A 23202-nucleotide genomic window follows, 5' to 3' on the forward strand; every position below is an offset into this window, starting at 1 on the left:
TAAGTACTTAGAACATATTCTGCTATTTGAAGAACATTGGAATGTGAAATATTTACAGTAAATACATAGTTAAAAACTTTATTAAATATAAATATTGCATAAATATGTATATATATATATATATGTCTATATGTGTGTACATATGTGTTTATGTGTGTACATATGTGTATATATATCTGTAAATACATATATACACATATAAATACATAAATACAACGTATACAGTATATGTATATGTATGTATCTCTATGTTAAATCCCTTTACAGCCTTTTTTTCTAACACCTGAGATCTTATATCTTTGAGCCCTTATAACTTTTTTGTGCAATATTTTTTAATAACTTTTATTAGATGGTGTTATTATGAGTGTAACTGTACTTTTAAACTTATTTTTGATGTGTTTTGTGACACTTATTTGTTTTGCGAAACAGTTAACCAGAGCTCTGAGGTCACGTTAACCCAACGCACGTTAACTTCAATTGTGCTCAAGCGACCGCATTTACTTTAGACTTGTAATACGAGTGAAAACCCTGATGCGCACAAACACCTGTGATAAACCTCTTTTTACTTGAGCGTAACTGTTAATGCACCTCATGTAATCTAGCTCATTATTGGTTTTGTAGTTCTCAAAACTGTGAATTTGTACCTGCATAAATAATATGCCCTTTCTTCACAGCAAAACATTAATAAAATAAACACACAAAGTTGAGAAATAGACCTTAAAGGGACATAATCATGAAAGAAAACGGCTTCAGGTAAGTCTGTGCAGCGGTATCACCTCTATTTTCTCCTCTGAACTATATCACAAAGTATTTCCTTGTAAATTTTATTTCCTAGACCTAGACCTTGTACCATTTTAGTTGCCCTCCTTTAAATGGTTTCTATTGTCTAGTCAAGTCACACAGTGAGACAGAGTATTTTCCAGATCACAGTACTGGATGACATTAGATTGTACGGTGCCTATATAACAACAATCTATCTTTTTTACCCCAGAAACTAATATCATTTAATGCTAAAAAAATATTGGAGGAAGGAGTATCCCAGTAATCCCTTTGAGACAAATGGGGCATGTGCATTCTACAGACTAAGTGGAAAATAGGACTGGTCCACAAATTTTTTCAGAGCTGCTTTTTATTTTAAGTCCGGACCTGGCTACCAACTGTCCCGTATATTTCAGGATTGTCCCTCTCGCAGTTTCACTTCCTGTTTACAGAGACCCCGCCCATGGCCATCCGACACTCAGCCCTTGGTCCCCCTACAGCACAACCCTCTGCTCCGCCTGTTTTTACATAAAAAAGCTTCTTTATTGCTGAAATGTAAAAACATCCACAGGTGAACTAGGTCTGATGTGTTTTAACTAAACAGCATAATTATAAAATGTATGCAAACAACTCTTACATCAACGTTTAAAGAATATCACACACAAGCACAGTGGTTAACAACAAATGATGGGATTTAACCTTTGATGTTGCACAGAGAGTGCCACATACTAAATTAACTAGTTTTATACAAATTGTATAGATTTAAATAATATTTTATTGTTAATCCTGTCTACTGGGTGAATTTTAATTCATTTTATCTGTAAATTTGGCAGTTCTTTATCTTTATTAAAAATTAGACAGATTTGACTATTTAAGAGTGTACAACCTAAGGTTATTTTATTTGGCCATTTCTCTAAACTGAAAACTTTATTTATCTGGGCCATGGAAAAGTTTTTCAGGACTGAACTTTAAAAAAAAATCTATATTTGTCTTCAAAAACAATAGTGTGCTCCAGGAGATGGAGAAGAAAGAATTTTGGAGTAAATGTATGCTTGTGTCTGTCTGAATAAGTAAAAAAAAATATCACTGGAACACACTGCCATGCAGATATTGGCACCTGCTCATCCTAAAGGCATATATTTAGCGGTGTTTAATTATTTGGGATTTATAGTTTGTTAAATAAAATTAACGTGTATTTTTGTTTTTATTTTAAAAATAATAACAACAATAAAATGAGGCCCCTCACATAAAAAGATTAAACAGTATTAGACTACACAGGTCAATTTCAAATCCATTCAGTGGTTGATAAGAGGCAGAGCCTACAATCAGATATGGTAAAGGGAACTATAATATTTTTTTTTAAGAATCGATTTCTCGTAAACAGGATTTTTTTTAGCATCTAAATAATAAGTTTACATTTCTAAGACAAAAAAAATAATGGTTTTCTTGACCTAGTAGAAACCTTTCTGAGTTAAACCATTCCTTAGAGTTAAGATCATTGCTATCAGGTGTCACTATGTGAGGTGATCTATGAGGGTATATTCTGGAGATGGGGGGGCAAACCTCTCTTTCTGTTATGGGTCATTAGTTTTAATGTCCACTCACCATCTCTTGTTACTGTCCCTGTACCACTTACACCTCCTACTAGAGTCTAGACCTCCCACTTCCTCTGTCTGCAATGAAACTCTGCAGTCTGGGAGCCAGGGAAGAGCGGAGAGTGAAGTGGGAAAGTGGAAGCTTCTTCCAAAGCCAGCTACCAGTCTGGCATATAGTCTGCAGAGAGGAGATAGGATCTTGAGAACAGCATGGACTTCCTCAGAGGATTTCTCACTGCCTGGGCACTGTGCCTCCTGCCAGGTGAGTTTGACTCATAATTGACGGTGGGATGTGAGGGCACATAATCTAATGTTTAAGTCATTTTAGGTATAGGTTCACACAACTAATGTGGTGAAGCTGCAGTCAGCGAGCACAGGAACCAGTTGTGTAGGCAATTAGAGATCACTTACTCAGTCTCTTAACTGTAATCTAGGTAATGCAGGAGGAGCATTATTCATTTACATTTGAAATTATTCTACTTTTAAATGTGTTTGACATATGTGAGGAGAAGTATTCAGACTATGTTTTCCGGAATTAGACTTTAGATAAAATAAACAGTAAGTGCATAAACTAGACTGTCAGTTCTTTGCACAAGCCAAATATGCTTTGTATTGCACCAAGCCCATTAGTAGCTGTATGTGAGAGTTTTAAAAACTTGCATTATGCACAAGGTTACAGAGATTTGGTTTAGCTGTTTTGGTGGGATATACTGAGATTTGTTAGAAGAAATTTGTGAGCTGTCAGTTCAGGTTCAGTGCATTTTGCAGCTATGAGGATGTTAACTGTAACCCTAAACATCTATATTAAATGCAATAAGACATTTCTAAATATTAAGGGAAGGATAGATAGATAGATAGATAGATAGATAGATAAATGATAGATAGATATAGATGATTGATTGATTGATAGATAGATAGATAGATAGATAGATAGATAGATAGATAGATAGATAGATAGATAGATAGATAGATAGATACATACATATATACATACATATGAAGTATCAAACTTGTTGTTAACTCACTAAATGCCAGTAATTAAATATTGTATTCCAAAGAGGTCCCATTGGTTCCCTGGCAGTGAATAGGTTAGTAGAAAAGTTTCTATAAAAGCCGCAGACAATCTATGAAGTTTAAACTATGCCTCTTTAATAAGGGTGATTCCTCCCCTTCTCCTTACAGTCAGACTATCCCAGAGAACTCAACATCTGGCAACAACTGGAAACAATATCTCTGTCAGCCAAAAATCCCAGAGCAAAGCAGAAATGTGAGGAGTGGGGGGCAGGATAGATGAAAGACTAATGCAGGGGCTGGGGTGCTGAGGTCGGCATCTTCTAGGGATGCTGCAAAATTTGGGGAGCTCAGGACCAAAGGGATGCAGTGGAGAACAGGTCTGAAGACTTCTCAAAGCAACTGAAGCCGCAGTGTAGTGTAACAGGGAGACACGTAGAGTGAGGCTGAGGAGAGGGGCTTCTGAAGGAGGGTATGGGAGGAGAGGAGGGAGCATGGACAACCTCTGCAATATGCAAACCAATAACATTAGCACTATATTGCCAAATGTGCCAGTAAGAACCAGATATTTAGGACAAAATTGTGATATGGGGCAATAGGAGGAGGTAAAGGGTAGGTTGTTGAGTAGTAGGGGCTTATAGTGAAGGCTTATGTATAGAAATAAGAGAGGTTACTACTAGGGGATATTATATGGAGCAATATGAGTAGGTAGGTATACTGACAGGTTATATGGGCAGTAGTAGCAGAGTAATAGGATGAGCTACAGGAAGCAGTTATATAGATAAGTGATAGTGTAAAAGGAGGAGTTACAATAAAGCTTATATGGTGCAATAGGAGGAGTTACAGGGATAACTTATATGGTGCAATAGGAGGAGTTACAGGGATAGCTTATATGGTGCAATAGGAGGAGTTACAGGGATAGCTTATATGGAGCATCAGGAAGAGTTATTGGAAGTGGTAAAATGGAGCATTGGTGAGAGATATAGGGAATTTTATAAACAGCATTAAGAAGAGTTAGGGAGATTATATAGAAGAAGAGTTTATATTTATAGAACAATGGGATGTTTTATGTCAGAAGTTGTATGAAATAATAAGATACATTGCAAGGGTGGTTTAATAGATAAATACAGAAGCTTTATATTATCTGCTTAAATAGAACAATATATGGGAACATAGATCAGGTTTTTAGAACACTAGGAGATCAGGGATCAGGTAAATGGTGCATTAGGAGGAATTAAATGAGGAGTGTATTGAAATGGTTATATGGATCAGTAGGTGGAAATATAGGCACAGGCTATATGTAACAGTAGCAGTTGTTTTATATTGAGCTAATTATGTACAGTATATGTGTATAATGAGAGGGAGTTATATAAGGAGATATGGGCGGAGGTTATAGGGAGCATTTTGAGGAAATACAGAGAGAAGTTATAGGGAGTAATATGTGGAAATACAGGGAGAGGTTATAGGGAGTAATATGAGGAAATACAGAAAGAGGTTATAGGGAGTAATATGAGGAGATATAGGAGAATGTTATAGGGCATAATATGAGGACATATAGGGGAAGCTTATAGATTAGGGAGTAATATGAGAAAATATAGGGGGAGATTATACAGAGTAATATGAGGATATATAGGGTAAGGTTATATGGAGTAATATAAGGAGATATAGGAAAAGGTTATAGGGAATAATATGAGGAGATATAGAAGACGGTTATACAGAGTAATACAAGGAGATATTGAGGGAGGTTATAGGGAGTAATGTGTGGAGATATAAGGGGAGGTTATACAGGGTAATGTGATGAGATATAGGGAGATGTTATATGGAGTAATATGAGAAAATTCAGGGGAAGGTTATAGGGAGTAATATGAGGAGATATAGGAAAATATTATTGGGAGTAATAAGAGGAGATACAGGGAGAGGTTATATGGAGTAATGTGAGGAGATTTAGGAAAAGGTTATAGGAGTAATATGAGGAGACACAAAGAGAGGTTATAGGGAGTAATATGAGGAGATATTGGAGAAGATTATAGGGCGTAATATGAGGAGATACAGGGTGAGATTACATGGAGTAATGTGAGGAGATATAGAGGAGGTTATAGGGAGAAATATGAGGAGAATTCAGGAAGAGGTTATAGGGAGTAATATGAGGAGATATAGGGGCAATTATGGGGAGTAATATGAGGAGATATGGGGGTAGGTTATGGGGAGTAATATGAAGAGATATTGGAGAAGGTTATAGGGCGTAATATGAGGAGATACAAGGTGAGGTTACATGGAGTAATGTGAGGAGATATAGAGGAGGTTATAGGGAGTAATATAAGGATAATTCAGGAAGAGGTTATAGGGAGTAATATGAGGAGATATAGGGGTCAGTTATGGGGAGTAATATGAGGAGATTTAGGGAGTAATATGAGGAGATACAGGGAGAGGTTATGGTGATTAATGTGAGGAGATATAGAGGAGGTTATAGGGAGTAATATGAGTTGATACAGGCGGAGGTTGTATAGAGCAGATGGAGAATTAAGAGATGCTTTATGAAGATGTTGTATTGCACAACTATACTATAGGGTAACATAATATGCAGCAATAGGGGGGAGGGAGTTATATGGAGCAAGACATGGCATTACATGAAGCAACCGTGTAAATTTACATTCCCTTACAATTTGCTGTGGAAATCTTTGGATTCAACTTTTATTTTTTTTTCTTCTCTTTTTGTAAGCTATTCCAATCCATTACAAGGTTATTCATTTTAATTAGTTGAGCCTAAGTTATATATTGAATATAAACATAACAGGTTTTCCTACACTGGGATCTAGTAACACATGAAAAGTATAAGAAACAATCTTTCCTATGGTGGTTTATTGATTCAGTATTGATGATGACCAGCTAATCGTTTTTCTTACTTAGCCAATAATGGCCTAGATTACTAGCGGAGTGCAAAAATATTAGCGCTAAGACCGCTCAAGTAAAATCAATAAAAAAAATTTAAGTTCAGAGTAATATGTTAGTGCTTGAGTGGAAGCCTAAGGCACTAGAACCTCTGGATGTTAGATAGCGCCAGTGTGCTAAATCGCTTACATATTAGACCTAGGGGGTTGAAAAACTCATTTAGGCTAGTGCTCAAGCGCTAAAACCAAATTTCTTATGATTTTGCATAATTTTAAAAATAACAAGTTTTGAAACATCCAAACACTTAAAGGGACAGTCTAGTCCAAAATAAACTTTCATGATTCAGATAGAGAATGTAATTTTAAACAATTTTCCAATTTACTTTTATCACCAATTTTGATTTGTTCTCTTGGTATTCTTAGTTGAATGCTAAATATAGGGTCATATGCTAATTTCTAAGTCCTTGAAGGCTGCCTCTTCTTTTAGGGCATTTTAACAGTTTTTCACCACTAGAGGGTATTAGTTCATGTGTGTCATATAAATAACACTGTGCTCATGCACATGGAGTTCCAGTGAGCCAGCTCTGATTGGCTAAAATGGATGTCTGTCAAAAGAACTGAAATAAGGGGGCAGTTTGCAGAGGCTTAGATACAAGGTAATCACAGAGGTAAAAAGTATATTAATATAACTGTGTTGGTTATGTAAAACTAGGGAATGGGTAATAAAGGGATTATCCATCTTTTAAAACAATATCAATTCTGGTGTAGACTGTCCCTTTAAATGAAGTCATAAACAACATTTTTGAAGATCATATTTTAGTGCGGTGCAAGTTTTAGTGTAATTTGAGTTATATTTTTAACATTTTATTAAACCTTCAAAATCATATTAATTAACATGTTAACTGCTCGAAAATGTAGACATACAAAAAAGAAAATAAGAAAACATCAAGACAACCAATGAATACAGTTTGATAGAGACTTAAAGGGGTTTTATGTTGTCAAAGCTATTTAATTAGTTACATCCAAAAAGTGTATCCTCGTGCGGTTAAAGGGACATAAAAACACAAAAACTTACTTTCATGATTCATATAAAGCATACAATTTTAAGCAACTTTCCAATTTACTTCTATTATCAAATTTTCTTTGTTTTTGGTATACACTATTGAAAAGCAGGACGATAAGTTTAGGAGTGTACAGGTGTTTGTAGCACTATATGTGAGCAGCTTTGGAAGAATGTTATACACTAACAAAAACACTAGATGGCAGCACTTTTTCCTGTCATGTAGTGTCTCTTTAAATTTATTTGCTAAGGATTTTCCATGCAAGTTTTTCCATTGTGTGAAAAGTGATACACAACAGATCAATAAATAGCACATCTGCACATATTCTCAACAGAAAAACCCAGCTATCAGCATTGGGATTCTGGGTAAGGTTATGCAAATGAGCTTCACAAATGCCTCACCTTTTCACTTCCAGTATCTTCAGCACTATTATATTCAGCTTTAAGCATAGCAGGGTTAGGATAGTACAGCAAAGGAAGCCACAAAAATATAGAAAACCAGGTAAAAATAAGGTTATATTATGGAACAGAATAACCTCACATTTTTAAAACCCACACAGTTCTACCAATGGATTGTAATAGACCCATCTGTTATTTACATTTTTTTGTTGTTGTAGATATATTTAAAAAGAAAGACTGCTGACAACTCTTGCCCAATCATCACTACAGATTAACCCTATGTGGCATGAAAGAAACCCAAAATGTTTCTTTCATTATTAAGATAGAGAATACAAATGTACTTATTTTATCAACATTGCTTCATTCTCTCTATATCCTTGTTGAAGGAGCAGCAATGCACTACTGGGAGCTAGCAGAACACATTGGATGAGCCAATGACAAAAGGCATAAGTGTGCAACCACCAATAAGCATCTAGCTCCCAGTAGTGCATTACTGCACCTGAGCCTACCTAGGAATGATTACAACAACAGAAACTAAGAAAATAAATGAAGTTAAATAAAATTATTAAATAATAAAAGTATATTGGAAATATGTTTAAAATTGCATGCCCTTTCTGAATCATGAAAGTTTAATTTTGGCTTTACTGACCCTTTTAATGGCTACACTTCCATAAAGCAAAGCAGTATGGCAATTATAGTGTTAATAAGTAAAGCTTATCAGGATATCAAGACTAGGCTCCACCCCATACTTGGAATTATGTTCTAATCCTAAAAGGGAGGAGAATATTGGCAGACATTGGTGCGAGTATGGGTGACAGTGACACATGTCCGCTGGTACTTCTTTTCAGTCTGCCAACAGTTTCAGGATCCCCACGAGATATTTTCAGTCCCGTTTCTCTAATTATCCAGCTAACTCTGCACGGCTAGGAAGCCACAGGGAAGTTCCTGGCTTCATATAACACAAAACATGTGGACATATTACACGTTGACAAAATGTTTTACAATTTCTCTTCACAGATGAGTAAAATCCCTGTAGATTTTATCTCACAACATTCAGTGTTGTGAGTTTCCTGTTCAAAGTGTTGTTTTAAATGTGTATGAAATATTCAATCAACTTAAACAATACAATGCAGAGAAAAATGCAAGAATATGAATATGCTGATGCTATAACGAGTCCCAACGCTACTGGCAAGCATCACAGTCTACAGAGGATGCACATACATTTTTTTTTACTATGGGTTTCTGGATTAAAAAAAAATCCTTGACTAGTAGTGATATTTGTGCTCTGAGTGCAGTGTTTTCAGTTTGTGATACCTTTTAGTGGACCATCCTGTTTGTTTAATACACTCATCCACTAAAAGGCATGACCATATACTGGACACAATATTCTCTTGGTAATAAATACAGTAATAATGGCTTTTCTGTACAGCTGACAGGGTGAAAACTTTTACTATTATTATAGAGAGCCTGATCTCTAGCAAGTAATATTTTTTACTAAGGTTACCAGCTTTCCATTACAGATATTGAACAGCCTAAGAGGGATCAAGAAAGCTCCTATTAGCTATATACACACTATCAGCTTCATGCACACACTGTTGAGTACAGGACCTTTAAACTGTAAGCCAATAACACATCTCAAATTGGACTCATGTCACTATAGTCCCTGTCAGCCGTATGCCCACAACAGACCTCAGACAAGCCCCAATAATTTAAATGTCCACTTTTTAAACATGTATTTTACAGGGCAGACCGTTAAAATATTGTATTGTCCTGTTAAATACATGACACAAGGCAACACCAGCTTTCTTACAAAATGTGGGTTTTCTTGAGCTGTTTAAACCCTTAACCAGATATGGCCTCCCTTACTAGTGGGGTCTCTCACAATTGACTCCACGGGTTTAGAAAAAAAAATGGGTTAAGAAGGGGGTGTCTGAGGCAATCTGTTTTTTTTTTTATAATTCTTAGTCTTTGGTTTGGATTTAATCTAATTGGGATAAGTTATCAATATTTATTTTGTGTCCCAAGTGTATGATGTTATGGCTCCACTGTTGTAAATATTCAGAAATGTGAGGTGTGTATAATTTTTCAAATTTTAAAAAGACCTGCTGATAAACTATAGGTTTTGTTTGTGAGGTGCTTTTACTGTGAAATAGTGTCTATATCTCCCAATATCAATTTTATAAATTAAAAATGAAAAATAAAAATAAATCTATATAAATAATATCCTTCTTCCTCTAGTGAAATCCTATTGGCTGTTCAAATCAGCCAATAGGATGAGAGCTACTGAAATTCTATTGACTATTCAAATCAGCCAATATAATTTCAGTAGCTCTCATCCTATTGGCTGATTTGAACAACCAATAGGATTTCAGTAGCTCTCATCCTATTGACTGATTTGAATTTCAAGAATCAAATCAGCCAATAGGAATGCAAGGGACGCCATTTTAAATAGGCTCCCTTGCATTGAAGATTCAGTATATGGCGGCGACCGCATGAAGAGGATGCTCCGCGCCAGATGTCTTCAGGATGGACCCACTCCGCGCCACCAGGATGAAGATAGAAGACACCGCCGGAATGAAGATAGAAGATGCTGCCTGGATGAAGATAGAAGCCGCCGCCTGGATGAAGAATTCTCTACGCCTGGATGTCCGAACTTCAAAAACTTTAAGCGGATCTTCGGGGGTTAGTGTTAGGTTTTTTTAAACTTTTTTGGGTGGGTTTTTTTTTTTTAGATTAGGGTTTGGGCTTTTCTTAAAAGAGCTGAATGCCCTTTTCAGGGCAAGAAAAAGAGCTGAATGCCTTTTTAAGGGCAATGCCCATACAAATGCCTTTTCAGGGCAATGGGTAGCTTAGGTTTTTGTTAGGTTTTTTATTTTTTAGGGGTTGGTTGGGTGGTGGGTTTTACTGTTGGGGTCTTTTTTTCAGGTAAATAAAGCTGATTTCTTTAGGGCAATGCCCTACAAAAGGCCCTTTTAAGGGCTATTGGTAGTTTATTGTAGGCTAGGGTTTTTTATTTTTATTTTGGGGGGCTTTTTTAATTTTATAGGGCTTGTAGATTAGGTGTAATTGTTTTTATTTTGTATAATTTAGTTTGTTATTTTTCGTAATTTAGTGTTTGTTATTTTTGTACTTTAGTATTTTTTTTTTATTTAGTATTTTTTTTGTAATTGTAGATTTCATTTTTTTTTAGTAGTGTTAGTTTTTTTATGTGTAATTTAATTTATTTGATTGATAGTTATTTTAATTTTAGTATAATAGTAATGTTAGTTTAATTTATAGTTTAAACTTAGGTTTTTTTAATTTCACAGGTAGGTTTTTTATTTATTTTAAGATAGGGATCTTGTAATTTTAATTTAAAGTTAGGGGTTTTTTAGTTTAGGGGTTAATAGTTTAATTTCGTTTTTAGCAATGTGGGGGCTGGCGGTTTAGGGGTTAATAGGTTTATTTAGTGGCAGTGATGTGGAGGCTAGAGGCTTAGGGGTTAATAACTTTATTTAGAGGCGGCAATGTCGGGGAGTTGTGGAATAGGGGTTAATAACTTTATTATAGTGTGGGCGATGTTGGGGTGTCGGGGAATAGGGGTTAATAACTTTATTATAGTGGCGGCAATATCGGGAGAGGCAGATTAGGGGTTAATACATTTATTTAGGTGGTGGCGATATCTGGAGCGGCAGATTAGGGGTTAATAACATTATCACTTTTGTTGTGTTCGTTTCGCACCCTCTATAGCGCAAAACTTGTAATCTAGGTGAATATGAGTATTTATTAAATTCTTCATTTTCATTATTACACTTTTTGACAACATACAAAAATATTTCATATACTCCTTTTTTTTACAAAGTACAATACAAAAAAATGTTTCTAATGAAAATTGAAATGCATATCAATTTCCACTAGAATCACTGTCTATTCAAGTAAGAATAAAACAAAAACTGGAGAGATCTGTTTAAATGGAGAGGCATCTCTCAACTTAGTGAATATAACTCTCCACTAGAGTATCTATTCAGACACTCTAGCACACTGTTTTTCAAACCTGTCATCAGGCCAAATTTTCAGGATTACCCAGGATGAGAGCAGGTAAAATAAACATTTTTACTATTCAGCCGATTATTTCCCTTGTGCTCTAGTTCAGATATCCACAAAATCTGGCCTGTTAGGGAGGTCTAAGGACAGGTTTAAAAACCATTGTTCTAAAATGACACAGAACTAACGTGGTTTGTTTTAATGGAAAGACATCTTTCATCTTAGTGAATATAACCCAGTATGTCATACTGCTCAATTTCTTCTAGAATGACTCTCTATTCAGTAACTCTAGAATGATACAGAACTACTCATCTTAGTGAATATAACACAGTTTGTCATACTTCTCAATTTCCACTAGAAGGACTCTCTCTGTTCAGTTACTGTAGAACACTGGTTTTCAAATGGAGAAACATCTTTCAGCTTAGTGAATATAGCCTGGGTGTCATACTGCCCAAAATACTTGCAGTGCTCTGATCTAGCACTCCTGCTGTTCCTCGAATCCTCTGTCGTCTGCTAAACAGTCAGCTGCATAATATTTTGGATATTATTGTTCTGCTTCTCAATAACATCCAGGTTTGTAAATGGTAAAAAGGGGTTAAACGCAGAGCATGCATACTGGTCTCTTGTTGCTGTTCTGTGGGGTTACTTTCGTCTAGCTCCCGTTTAGATTATTTTTTACGACATTCCTGTGGGTTCTGCACTTTCAGACTAGAGGTTTTTCCAGGACAGAAACTTGTGTGTTATTAAATATCCTTCTCAGCATTTGGATAATTCATGACATACAGAGTGGTCACTCGCTGCAAGATTTTTTTTTTCTCTTTAGCTTCTACACAATCTCCTAAATGTGTTTACTACAAACATTTTTCTTTCACTTCTAAATAAGCCCTGAAATGTGTTCAGAGGATTATCTATTAGCTATAATTGTATATGCAGTTAGCTTATTATGATCAAAACTAAGATAATATTTACCTGATGGGTTGTGAAAAAAGTCATGCATTTTGAGGAATGGTGTTTAAACAAACTCTGACATAAAATGGAAATAACTCTTTAACTAGAGAGTTTAATAACAGGACATATTGACCACAACACTACATTTCAATGAATGCCTCTGTGCTTTGTATCTGCCCTCTCCTCCATATCCCTCTGTTTGCAACACATTTTGCAAATGGCCCATTCTCCTGTGCACATTATGTATTATTTTTGGGCTTGAGATTGTAACTTTTTTTTAATAAAGTATGGTGTATTAGAAATGTTGTTAGATAGAAATATATATTGTTTACTTCAGTGAAAAATTAGTTGCATTTTCCTTTTATGTGTGAAAATGCATCTTTATTGTGTAATTGCAAAAGTGTTATTAAAGCTTGTTTAATGAAAAAATCACAGTTGCTTCTGTTTGAAAATGTTTGTCTCCTAGTTTAAACAGTCCAGTCATGTGTTAGCTGTCATATGTAGGACCATATTCACTAAACAGAACCATTGCCTGCTAGAACACATTAGTGATTTGAATTGGGTCTTTCAATAGTTAAAGGGACATTAAACCCACTTTTTTTATTTGGTGATTCAGATAGAGCATGCAATTTTAAGTAACTTTCTAATTTACTCCTATTATCAAATTGTCTTTATTCTCTTGGTATCTTTATTTGAAAAGCAAGAATGTAAGTTTAGATGCCGGCCCATTTTTGGTGAACAACCTGGGTTGTTCTTGCTGATTGCTGATTCACCCACCAATAAACAAGTGCTGTCCATGGTTCTAAACCAAAAACTGTCTGGCTCCTTAGCTTAGATGCCTTCTTTTTCAAATAAAGATAGTAATAGAACAATGAAAAATTGATAATAGGAGTAAATTAGAAAGTTGCTTAAAATTGCATGCTCTATCTGAATCAACACATAAAAATAGTGGGTTTAATGTCCCTTTAACTCTATCTGAATCACAAAAGAAAAAAAATTGGGTTCAGTGTCCCTTTAAGGTATTCTGTTGAAAAGTCTATTTTTTGTTTGTCAGTGTTGATTTTTCTGACTCTCTTACTTTTCTTCAGGCTTTACTGACACATTCAATATTGATAACAAGAGGCCGAGGATTATCCCAGGTTCCAAAGATGCGTTTTTTGGATATACAGTACAGCAGCACCAGATTGGAGACAAGAAATGGTATGTATAGCACACCCAGCCATCATCTTTATGTTTGGGTTGTGTAAATTTGATCTGCTTCTACATAGGTGGCCATGGGCATTGATATGGTAATGCACGTTACAAGGTTTGCATCTCTATATGTGCTTTACTATCTAAATATATACATTTTTGTAAATATATATAATGTCAGATTAAAGGGATACTAAACCCAATTTTTTTCTTTCATGATTCAGATAGAGCATGAGATTTTAAGCACCTTTCTAAATTACTCCTATTATCAATTTGTCTTTGTTCTTGTGCTATCTTGATTTGAAAAAGCAGTACTGTAAGCTTTAGAGCCAGACCATTTTTTGTTCAGCACATGGGTAGCACTTGCTGATTTGTGGCAAACCAATCAGCAGCTCTACCAAGGTGCTGAACTAAAAAATGGGCCGGCTCCTGGCCTTTTATTACTGCTTTTTCAAATCAAGATAACATGAGAACAAAGAAAAATTGAAAATAGGAGTAAATTAGAAAGTTGCTTAAAATTGCATGCTCTATCTGAATCATGAAAGAAAAAATTTGGGGTTAGTATCCCTTTAACATCTCTAGTGCCTGTAGCTAGAGTATGTTTACATGTGCTTCTGATCCAGATGCACACCAATATCTTGCTAGCAAGTGTGCATATTACTTCCAAATGTATCTAGCTCAAGAAAACAGGTCAACTACTGGTTGACTGTACCAGAAAACATGCTATCTATCATTTTTGTAATTGTGTATATATACTGTATATATATATATATATATATATATATATATATATATATATATATATATATATATATATATATATATATATATATATATATATATATATATATATATATATATATAACTAACACATTAAGTGGGTGATGTCATGTGATATCACAAGCAATGACATTTATGGTATTATGAGTAATGTGATGTACCTAGTAATGCCGTTGATGATTTCACACAACAAATGTCCCAAGACGTGGGAGGGTTTCAGGTAGATGTATTCCAATAATGTAGCTATGTTTGAAAAACATGTAACACCATAACCAACAGAAACATTTTTGTTATTACCAACATGTAACAGAAAGAGATGATGAGGCACGGGTTAAATGCACCAGTGAGAACAGAAAAATCATTTTCCATATGTTTGCATTTTTGTGGTATGTTTGTATTTCATTTGGGATGTTTAGGAATCGTCATTGTTGGCTATTTCGTATGACCAGGAATTGTATGGAAGAATAATAGATTAATGGCTGTCAACAAATTATTTTAAGCTGTTCGTTGGAAATAGAAAATGCATGCTTATCCTTATGGGAATTTCACATTTTTAATAATATTAACTCTAAACGTAGGAGTTGGTTTGTTAAGCCTTCCAAGAAGCCTCTATCAAGGATGTGTTTTATTTGCACTGTTACCTAAAAACTCATATCTATTAACAAGTTATATAAAGTAGTTTTGACTTGTGATCCTCATTTAATGTGATTCTTGGAGTATTTGGTTAATTACTTAGAGATGCTTGTTTAAAGGACATTAAACATTAAATACAATTCATGCACCACCCTCTAATTATGGATGCCGCCATTTTGGAAATGATGTTACACTGCAGATATCTGAAGGAGAGTTGCTGCACGTGTGCAATCACATCAGCACTGGAAAGCAATGAAAGGCAAAACTTAACACAGTGGCACTGTTGACTACAGGGAGGCGGGAATTTCCGCAATATTATGCTTATAAAATGTACTTAGGGCTAGATTACGAGTGGAGGGCTATCGTAATGTGCGGTCACACCCTTTCCTGCCACGTCCAGCCCATTCCTGCCCCCCTCCAATGATGGGCTGCCCACCCGCCTACCTCCTGACTCTCCTACACCACCAATGTTCGGCACCACTGCTACCTGATGCAAAGAGGGACACATAATGTCTCTGTCTCTCTGCTTCAGTCTTTCTGCACTGGCATACAGAAATAGCACGATCTTGCCACTGTTAGTGAGATAGCAGCAGAAAGAGTCCCAGAAAAGTAGTGCTGGTTCTTAAGAGCTAAACATTAAAGGGACATTGTACACTAGATTTTTTCTTTGCATACATGTTTTATAGATGATCCATTTATATAGCCCATCTGGGAGTGTTTAGTTTTGCTTATTTTTAAATAACATTGTGCTGATTTTCAGACTCCTAACCAAGCCCCAAAGTTGTAGATGTATATTGATGTATACAGATTTTCCAACCCCTTTCACTGGGTGTTCCAGACTAACCTCGTCTACGGTGCTAAACTGGGAGCTTCTAAGGAAGTTTTAAAAAGGTTTTATACTGGATGTTTTTATCAGTATTTGTGCATATTATTCTTTATGCTGGTGTTACATGCAGTTATATGAAAATTGGTGTATGCTGTCCCTTTAAGGGGTTAAACTGCTGAGCACAACTACAATAGAATGATTAATACTCACAATGCTATTGTATTTCCTCCTGTGCTTGCAGCTTTTTTCAAAACAGTTTTCCTATTTAAATACCTTAAAGGTGCCATATGCTGATGCTTCACGTCTTCATACTGACCACTGCCATCTTGGAGCTTAAGTATTCTCAAACCCTGTGACAGAAATGCTGCATACACATAGATCAATTATGATTTTGGCTTTTTGTCAGCTGTACCATTTGCATGAAAGTTTTTAGGCAGCAGTTCCTATTATTTATTTATTTTTTGTTTAATTACTTTACAATTACAGTTAGAGGGATAGAACGGTCACAATTGTAAATGTGCATAGGAACATTTAAATTTTAAATATGAACATTTTTGCAATATACTTCTATTACCAAGAAAAAGGTATTACTGTTTTTCAACAGCATACACACATATACTATGAATGCTTCTATTCAAAATTGAAATGCATTCATGCAAATTTCAACTTTAACCTTTCTATCCCTTTAACACTTTCTGCTATAATAGAGTGTGGAAATACATTGCCTAGCAAGACACTACTGCCCTCTCTGACAGTTAAACGGTTGTGAACCCCATTTCTTTTATTTTATGATTCAGATAGAGCATGTGATTTTAAACAACTTTCCAATTTACATCTATTGTCTAATTAGTTTTGTTCTCTTGGAGTTAAAAAGGATACCTAGATAGGCGCAGGATCTGCTGACTGGTGGCTGCACAACATATATCCCTCATGTTATTGGCTTACCCAATGCATTCGGCTAGCTCGCCATTCTACGTTGCTGCTTCTTCAACAAAGGATACCAAGAGAATAAAACAAATTAAATAATACAAGTAAATTGTAAATTTGTTTAAAATTGCATTCTCTGGGACATATTTATCAAGCTCCGAATGGAGCTTGATGCCCTGATTTTTAAATTTTTGAGGAATTTAACTGGAAAGAGCTCCAAAGTGTGTGTGTGTGTGTGTGTGTGTATATATATATATATATATATATATATATACTGTGTGTGTGTATATATATATATATATATAAGTGTATAGATGTGTATGTATATATGTATGTATATACATATATAAACACATAAATACATATGTATATACATATATGCACAGATAGATATATATATATATATATATATATATATATATATATATATATATATATATATATAAATAAATATATATATATATATATATATATATGTACACATACCTAGACATGTTGCAGAGGATCCAAAAACAGCAGGCACACAGGTTTTCATAAACAATCCGTTTAATAAGTGCAAAGAAACCAGACGTTTCGGCTCTAACACAAGCCTTTTTCAATGGTATTCAAACCGGATGTGTCAAACAGTACGCAAACCTATACATTAAGTACCCACCCATCCCCATGTGAGCACCAATCAGCACACACACCCGAGACGCACCCTCACACACAAAGTAATCAGACCGGGCTTCAAAGAAACACAGCTGCTTCAAAGCAGACGCAGCGTGACGTCATCACGCTCACAGCGCCGCAATGACATTTTTTTTTTGGAGATGGGTTATCCACCCACTCTGATAGATCAGCAATGTTGTGAAGCAAGGAGACTGACACAAGACCTATTAACCTCAAAAAGGACCACGACTGAACTGCCCAAGCAGCTGAATTTCATAACTACTTATACCCCGGGGTCTAAGATGGTTCAGACCGGGATTAAGAAGAATTGGTTGATGCTCTCTAAGGACACTAGCCTTCCCTTTGTTGATGCTTCTGTACCACGGCTGGTATACAAACGAGCGAGTAAACTCAGGGATCTATTGGTGCTTAGTGATCCTACACACTGCTATGAAAAGCAGATGTGGTTAACTAGAGGTAAACCTGGGTGCTACAAATGTGGCAATTGTGTCACATGTAATAATCTTATAACTGGAACCTCTTTTAAACACCCCCATAACAACAGGCACTATAAGATCAAACACAGACTCACGTGTACTTCAGAATATGTGGTCTATGCTATCATTTGTCCATGTTCGAGATATTACATAGGCAAGACGGTAACGCCGTTCAAAGAACGCTTGGCAAATCATAAAACAGCCATCCGTCAGGCCATCAACAAAGGACAATCGGAACAGCCAGTTGTACGACACTTTGCAGCAGCAGGACATGGTGTCTCTTCCTTGCGAGTGATGCTGATTGACCATGTGCCCCGCCACCGACGGGGTGGTGACAGAGGTCTAGCCTTACTAAGGATGGAAGCCCAGTGGATCTTCACTTTGGACACTGTTGCAAATATAGACTTTGGTTGTTGCTATATGTATAAATAAGCTATGGCCATCTGGGAGTCATCCTGATTTAAAGTTTCTACCTACTCTTTTATCGCATGATGTAGTTTAAATAATTAAAATAATTTGTTATGTAGTGGGGTTGCTTCCCCCTCTATTTTTTGCTACTACCCACATGCCTTGATACCGTGAGTATAGAGGGCTGTGTTATTTGTTTAACCTTTGGTTCAAGTAGCATATCTGAGAATAATTTATATTTAATGATTCTCCCTGTTCATCAATATTTAGATACCTTACTTCTGTATATATATGCCGATGTATTTTTTTTTTGGGCTTTCACTCACTCACTGCCCACGGTTTGTTAATAGTTCACCTGACAGCTACACATCTGATGTCGCGCCCCCTCACACTACCATTAAACACTGATGTTTACGTGTACACTGTGTTTCTATGGTTACCCGTAGCTCTAAGCGATTCATTTCGGCGCTGTGAGCGTGATGACATCACGCCGCATTTGCTTTGAAGCAGCTGTGTTTCTTTGAAGCCCGGTCTGATTACTTTGTGTGTGAGGGTGCGTCTCGGGTGTGTGCGCTGATTGGTGCTCACATGGGGATGGGTGGGTACTTAAGGTACAGGTTTGCGTGCTGTTTGACACATCCGGTTTGAATACCATTGAAAAAGGCTCGTGTTAGAGCCGAAACGTCTGGTTTCTTTGCATTTATTAAACGGATTGTTTATGAAAACCTGTGTGCCTGCTGTTTTTGGATCCTCTGCAACACGGAGACCGTCCGTTGGATTCAGCTCATTTGTTCTACTGTATGTATCTCTTAAGCTGAGCACCAGGTGGTTGGAAGGATAAAGTGTGTGCCGTATTCCCTTGCTAACTTATATATATATATATACATATATACATTATAGCCCTTTCCAGTCGAACACCTTGTTATATACCATATCCTTTTTAATCCTTATGACATTTTAAACTAATAAGTATATGAATATTTTTTATTAGAAAGTGTATATACGAGTATTACACTTTATTTTAATGTATTTGTGTTGTGTTTGGTGCACATTTCCTTTTTAACCCTTATACTTTACACAAGGGGGTAGATTTATCATAGTGCGAGCGGACATGATACAATGTAGCGTATCATATCCGCTGCACATCAATAAATGCCGACAGCATACGCTGTCGGCATTTATCATTGCACCAGTAGTTCTTGTGAACTGCTGGTGCAATGCCGCCCCCTGCAGATTCGCAGCCAATCGGCCGCTAGCAGGGGGTGTCAATCAACCCGATCATATTCGATCGGGTTAATTTCTGTCCGCGGCCACAGAGCAGACGGACAAGTTATGAAGCAGTGGTCTTTTATGGAGCTTGATAAATTGTCCCCATGGCCTTAACTCAAGCTAACCCGACAAGCGCAAATTTTGTTTTCACTCAAGCGCATCCATTTACTTTCAACTTGTAATATGCGCTCTAATATCTTATAGCGACCAGTAATAACTTTAGAGCGCCACTTGTAATCTAGCCCTGTGTGTTTAATCCCCCCCCCCCCCCAAAGTGGTGCAGCCCCTCATCAGCACATGGCCGATGAGCCAATCCGGAGAGGCAGTAGTACAACTTGTCAATCACCTGCTGTATATACTGCTCAGAAACAGCAATACTAATAACCCCCAATATTAATAACCCCAGAGCAAGACATTTCTTATCTGTTAAACCCAATTACGTGTGAGTAAAACAAAAGTAAATTTGAGTCACTTATACAAAAAATGCGTTGTGTAGCAAATTAGAGGGACATTCCGGTTAAAATGCGATAACATTTTTGTCTGCATGCGCATGTAAGGTATAGCTAGATATTCTCACTGCACCAGCATTTTAAATACTGCAGCTGTGCAGATCACCAGTGGGGCTTGTATCATGTCAGTAATTAACAAATTGAGTCATTACCAGATGGTACAAGCACCTTTGGTACATGGTGCATACTTAAATATGCTTTTGAAACAGTTATAGCTTTTATTTGTTTAGAAGCATTTTTGCAAATACATGTATATTATTCTATTCAAAACTAAAATGCATCCAAGTGAATTGCAATTTTGGCTAGAATGTCCCTTTCAAGCATATACTTTTAACATTTGAATATCCCTTTAATAAATTATTGTATGGTCTAAAGCTTTTAAAAAATGGGAGTAAACTATGTATTCTGTTTTATTGCTTATGTATATTGGGTTAAAATATGCGCACCTGTGAATGCTTTAGAGGGAACTTAGAACCCAGATACTTTTAAAATAGCTCAATAAAAAGAACAGTTAAATACATTATGATCTAATGGAAAATTTGATGTATGAATATTTTAAAGATTATAACTCTTTAGTTTGCCATTATGTGTTTGTTTTTACAATTAATCCCTTTAAAAGTAACAAAAACTAGTTTTTAAAAATGTTTTACAACTATATATATATATATATATATAAAATGCCAGCACCTTTATAAATGTTCCCTTAAAGGGACATGAAACCCAAATTTTTTCTTTCATGATTCAGGCAGAACATTTATTTTTAAACAACTTTCCAATGTACTTATATATTTTGCTTCATTTTCTTGGTATCCTTGGTAGTGAGGAAACAGCAATGCACTACTTGGAGCTAACTGACTACATCAGTAAGCCAATGAAAAGAAGCATATAAGTGCACCCACCAATCAGCAGCAAGCTCTCTGCCCCTGAACATGCCTAGGTATGCTTTTTAACAAAGAATATCAACAGAACTAAGCAAATTAGATAACAGAAGTAAAAAGGAAAGTTGTTTAAAATTGTATTCTCTCTCTGAATCATGAAATAATTTTTTGGGGTTTCATGTCCCTTTAATGTTTCTTGACAGGGCTGTCTTTAACACAGGGCAAAAGGGGCAGCTGCCCAGGGCCCAGTCTGTGTTGAGGGGCCCAAGAGTCCTAAAAAAATAAATACATTTTTTGGTTCATGCCAGACTGCTGATGTCATGTGACATGGGGGGGGGAGCACAGTCAGTCCTAATACTGTCACAGTCAAAAGTTCTCTGCTCATATTTATTTGTGAGAAACTGTGCCAGACCGTGCCGGTGTCATGTGATATGCCAAGCTAGTGCCATGTGCTGTTTTAGATGTGCACTGTGCAGCACTGAATGCTAAGCCCTAACTCGCCATCCAGTCAATCCCACTGCATCAGAAAAGGTCCTGCTGGGGTTACCACTGTTACCAGGTCACTGCTCTGGTGGTGGGGATTGTTTCTGGGTAGGGCTGACTGTAGGCTCATGCAGCAGAAAGCTGGAGCGGCAGGCACGTTAGGATTTGAGCATCTGTGCAGCTGCACACACTGCTCTCTTCAGTCTTGCGGCTGTGTGACTCATCTCACACTGTATCCATGCAGCCTTGGGCAGACAACATCCAGTCTGCTGGTCCCCTTAGCCCTGCTCTTTCTGATGTGGCCCCAAGATAAACTAACTGAAGTTTGTTAGGGGAACAGTGCTTTGTAGACAGGTGTCAGTGGGAAGAATAAGTGAGTACACACACGCACCTCCCCCATGCAGCATTTTCTAGTGCAGGGTGAGAGGGAACTTGTTCCTAGCAAAGAAGTGACATGTGCTGCTGTCGCTAATGTATAGTGTCATGCTGATACTTCACACATTAAGGTAAGGTTTATTTGTATAGTTTTTTTCTCTCTGTCTCAGATTTTACAGCTTCCTATAGTAGTTCTGCTGTTCCAGTCAGTAAACTTATATTTGTCTGTACCTCCATGCTTCCTCCTCAGTCTTTACCTTGCTGTTGGCTGCCCTAAATCTCTTTAACCAGCTAACCTCAGACCAGAATCACATTCAAAAGCATATTAAATTAATCCACAGTGGAGGAATTTATATATTTATTTACTTATTAGTACTGCTTAGGTCCAGTTTCAAATATTGCAATTTATTTCATTTTTTTAAAATGATTAGCCCAGCAGTGGATGATCCACTGCTGGGCTAATAATTAAAAAAAAAAAAAAATTGATTTAGTTGTTTTTTTGGGATGGAGAGCGAAATTGCATGGGGGGTGGGGCAAAAAAATGTTTGCCCAGGGTCCAGTCAATATTAAGAATGGCCCTGGTTCTTGATTGATTCTTGGACATAGGATTGCCAGAGAACCATAATTGATTTCATAACTCCATGTTGTTATATAATGTAAATGGTTACCTAAAGGTTAATCTATAGATTTTAACCTTTAAAGAGACACAGATGTGCATAAAGAAAATGCTCCTATGTGTTAGAGCATTATATTATTGCACTATTGCTTGTAAATAACTTTGTGTAACCCGCTACAACATTTTAAACATATAGTTAAAGGAAGCCCCACAGCATTAATGGACTGCTTGAAGCAAGCTGAACGAACCAATGAAATAAGGCATATGTGTGTATTAACAATTCAGCAGCTAACTCTCAGTATTACATTACTGATCCTGAGCCTACCTACATATGTTTTTCAACAAAGAATGCCAAGGGAATGAAGTATATTTGATCAAATAAGTAAAATAAAAAGTCTCTGAAAACTACATGATCTATCTGAACCATGACAGTTTAATTATGACTTTCATGTCCCTTTAATAATGTTACTTGGTCA

General features: G+C 36.3%; 1 protein-coding gene across 2 annotated transcripts in view; it reads left to right on the forward strand.

Moving 5' to 3' along the window:
• Nucleotides 1-2442: 2442 nt before the first annotated feature.
• ITGA11 (integrin subunit alpha 11) overlaps nucleotides 2443-23202 on the forward strand; it is a 245237-nt gene continuing 224477 nt past the window's right edge. For both annotated transcript variants that reach the window (XM_053718501.1, XM_053718502.1), the window contains exons 1-2: nucleotides 2443-2616; nucleotides 13772-13883. In XM_053718501.1, the coding sequence (XP_053574476.1) occupies nucleotides 2565-2616; nucleotides 13772-13883 (164 nt within the window). In that variant the 5' untranslated portion in view covers nucleotides 2443-2564. The remainder of the gene's footprint in view (nucleotides 2617-13771; nucleotides 13884-23202) is intronic.

Source organism: Bombina bombina, chromosome 6, assembly GCF_027579735.1.
Source record: "Bombina bombina isolate aBomBom1 chromosome 6, aBomBom1.pri, whole genome shotgun sequence".
Classification (NCBI taxonomy): Eukaryota; Metazoa; Chordata; class Amphibia; order Anura; family Bombinatoridae; genus Bombina; species Bombina bombina.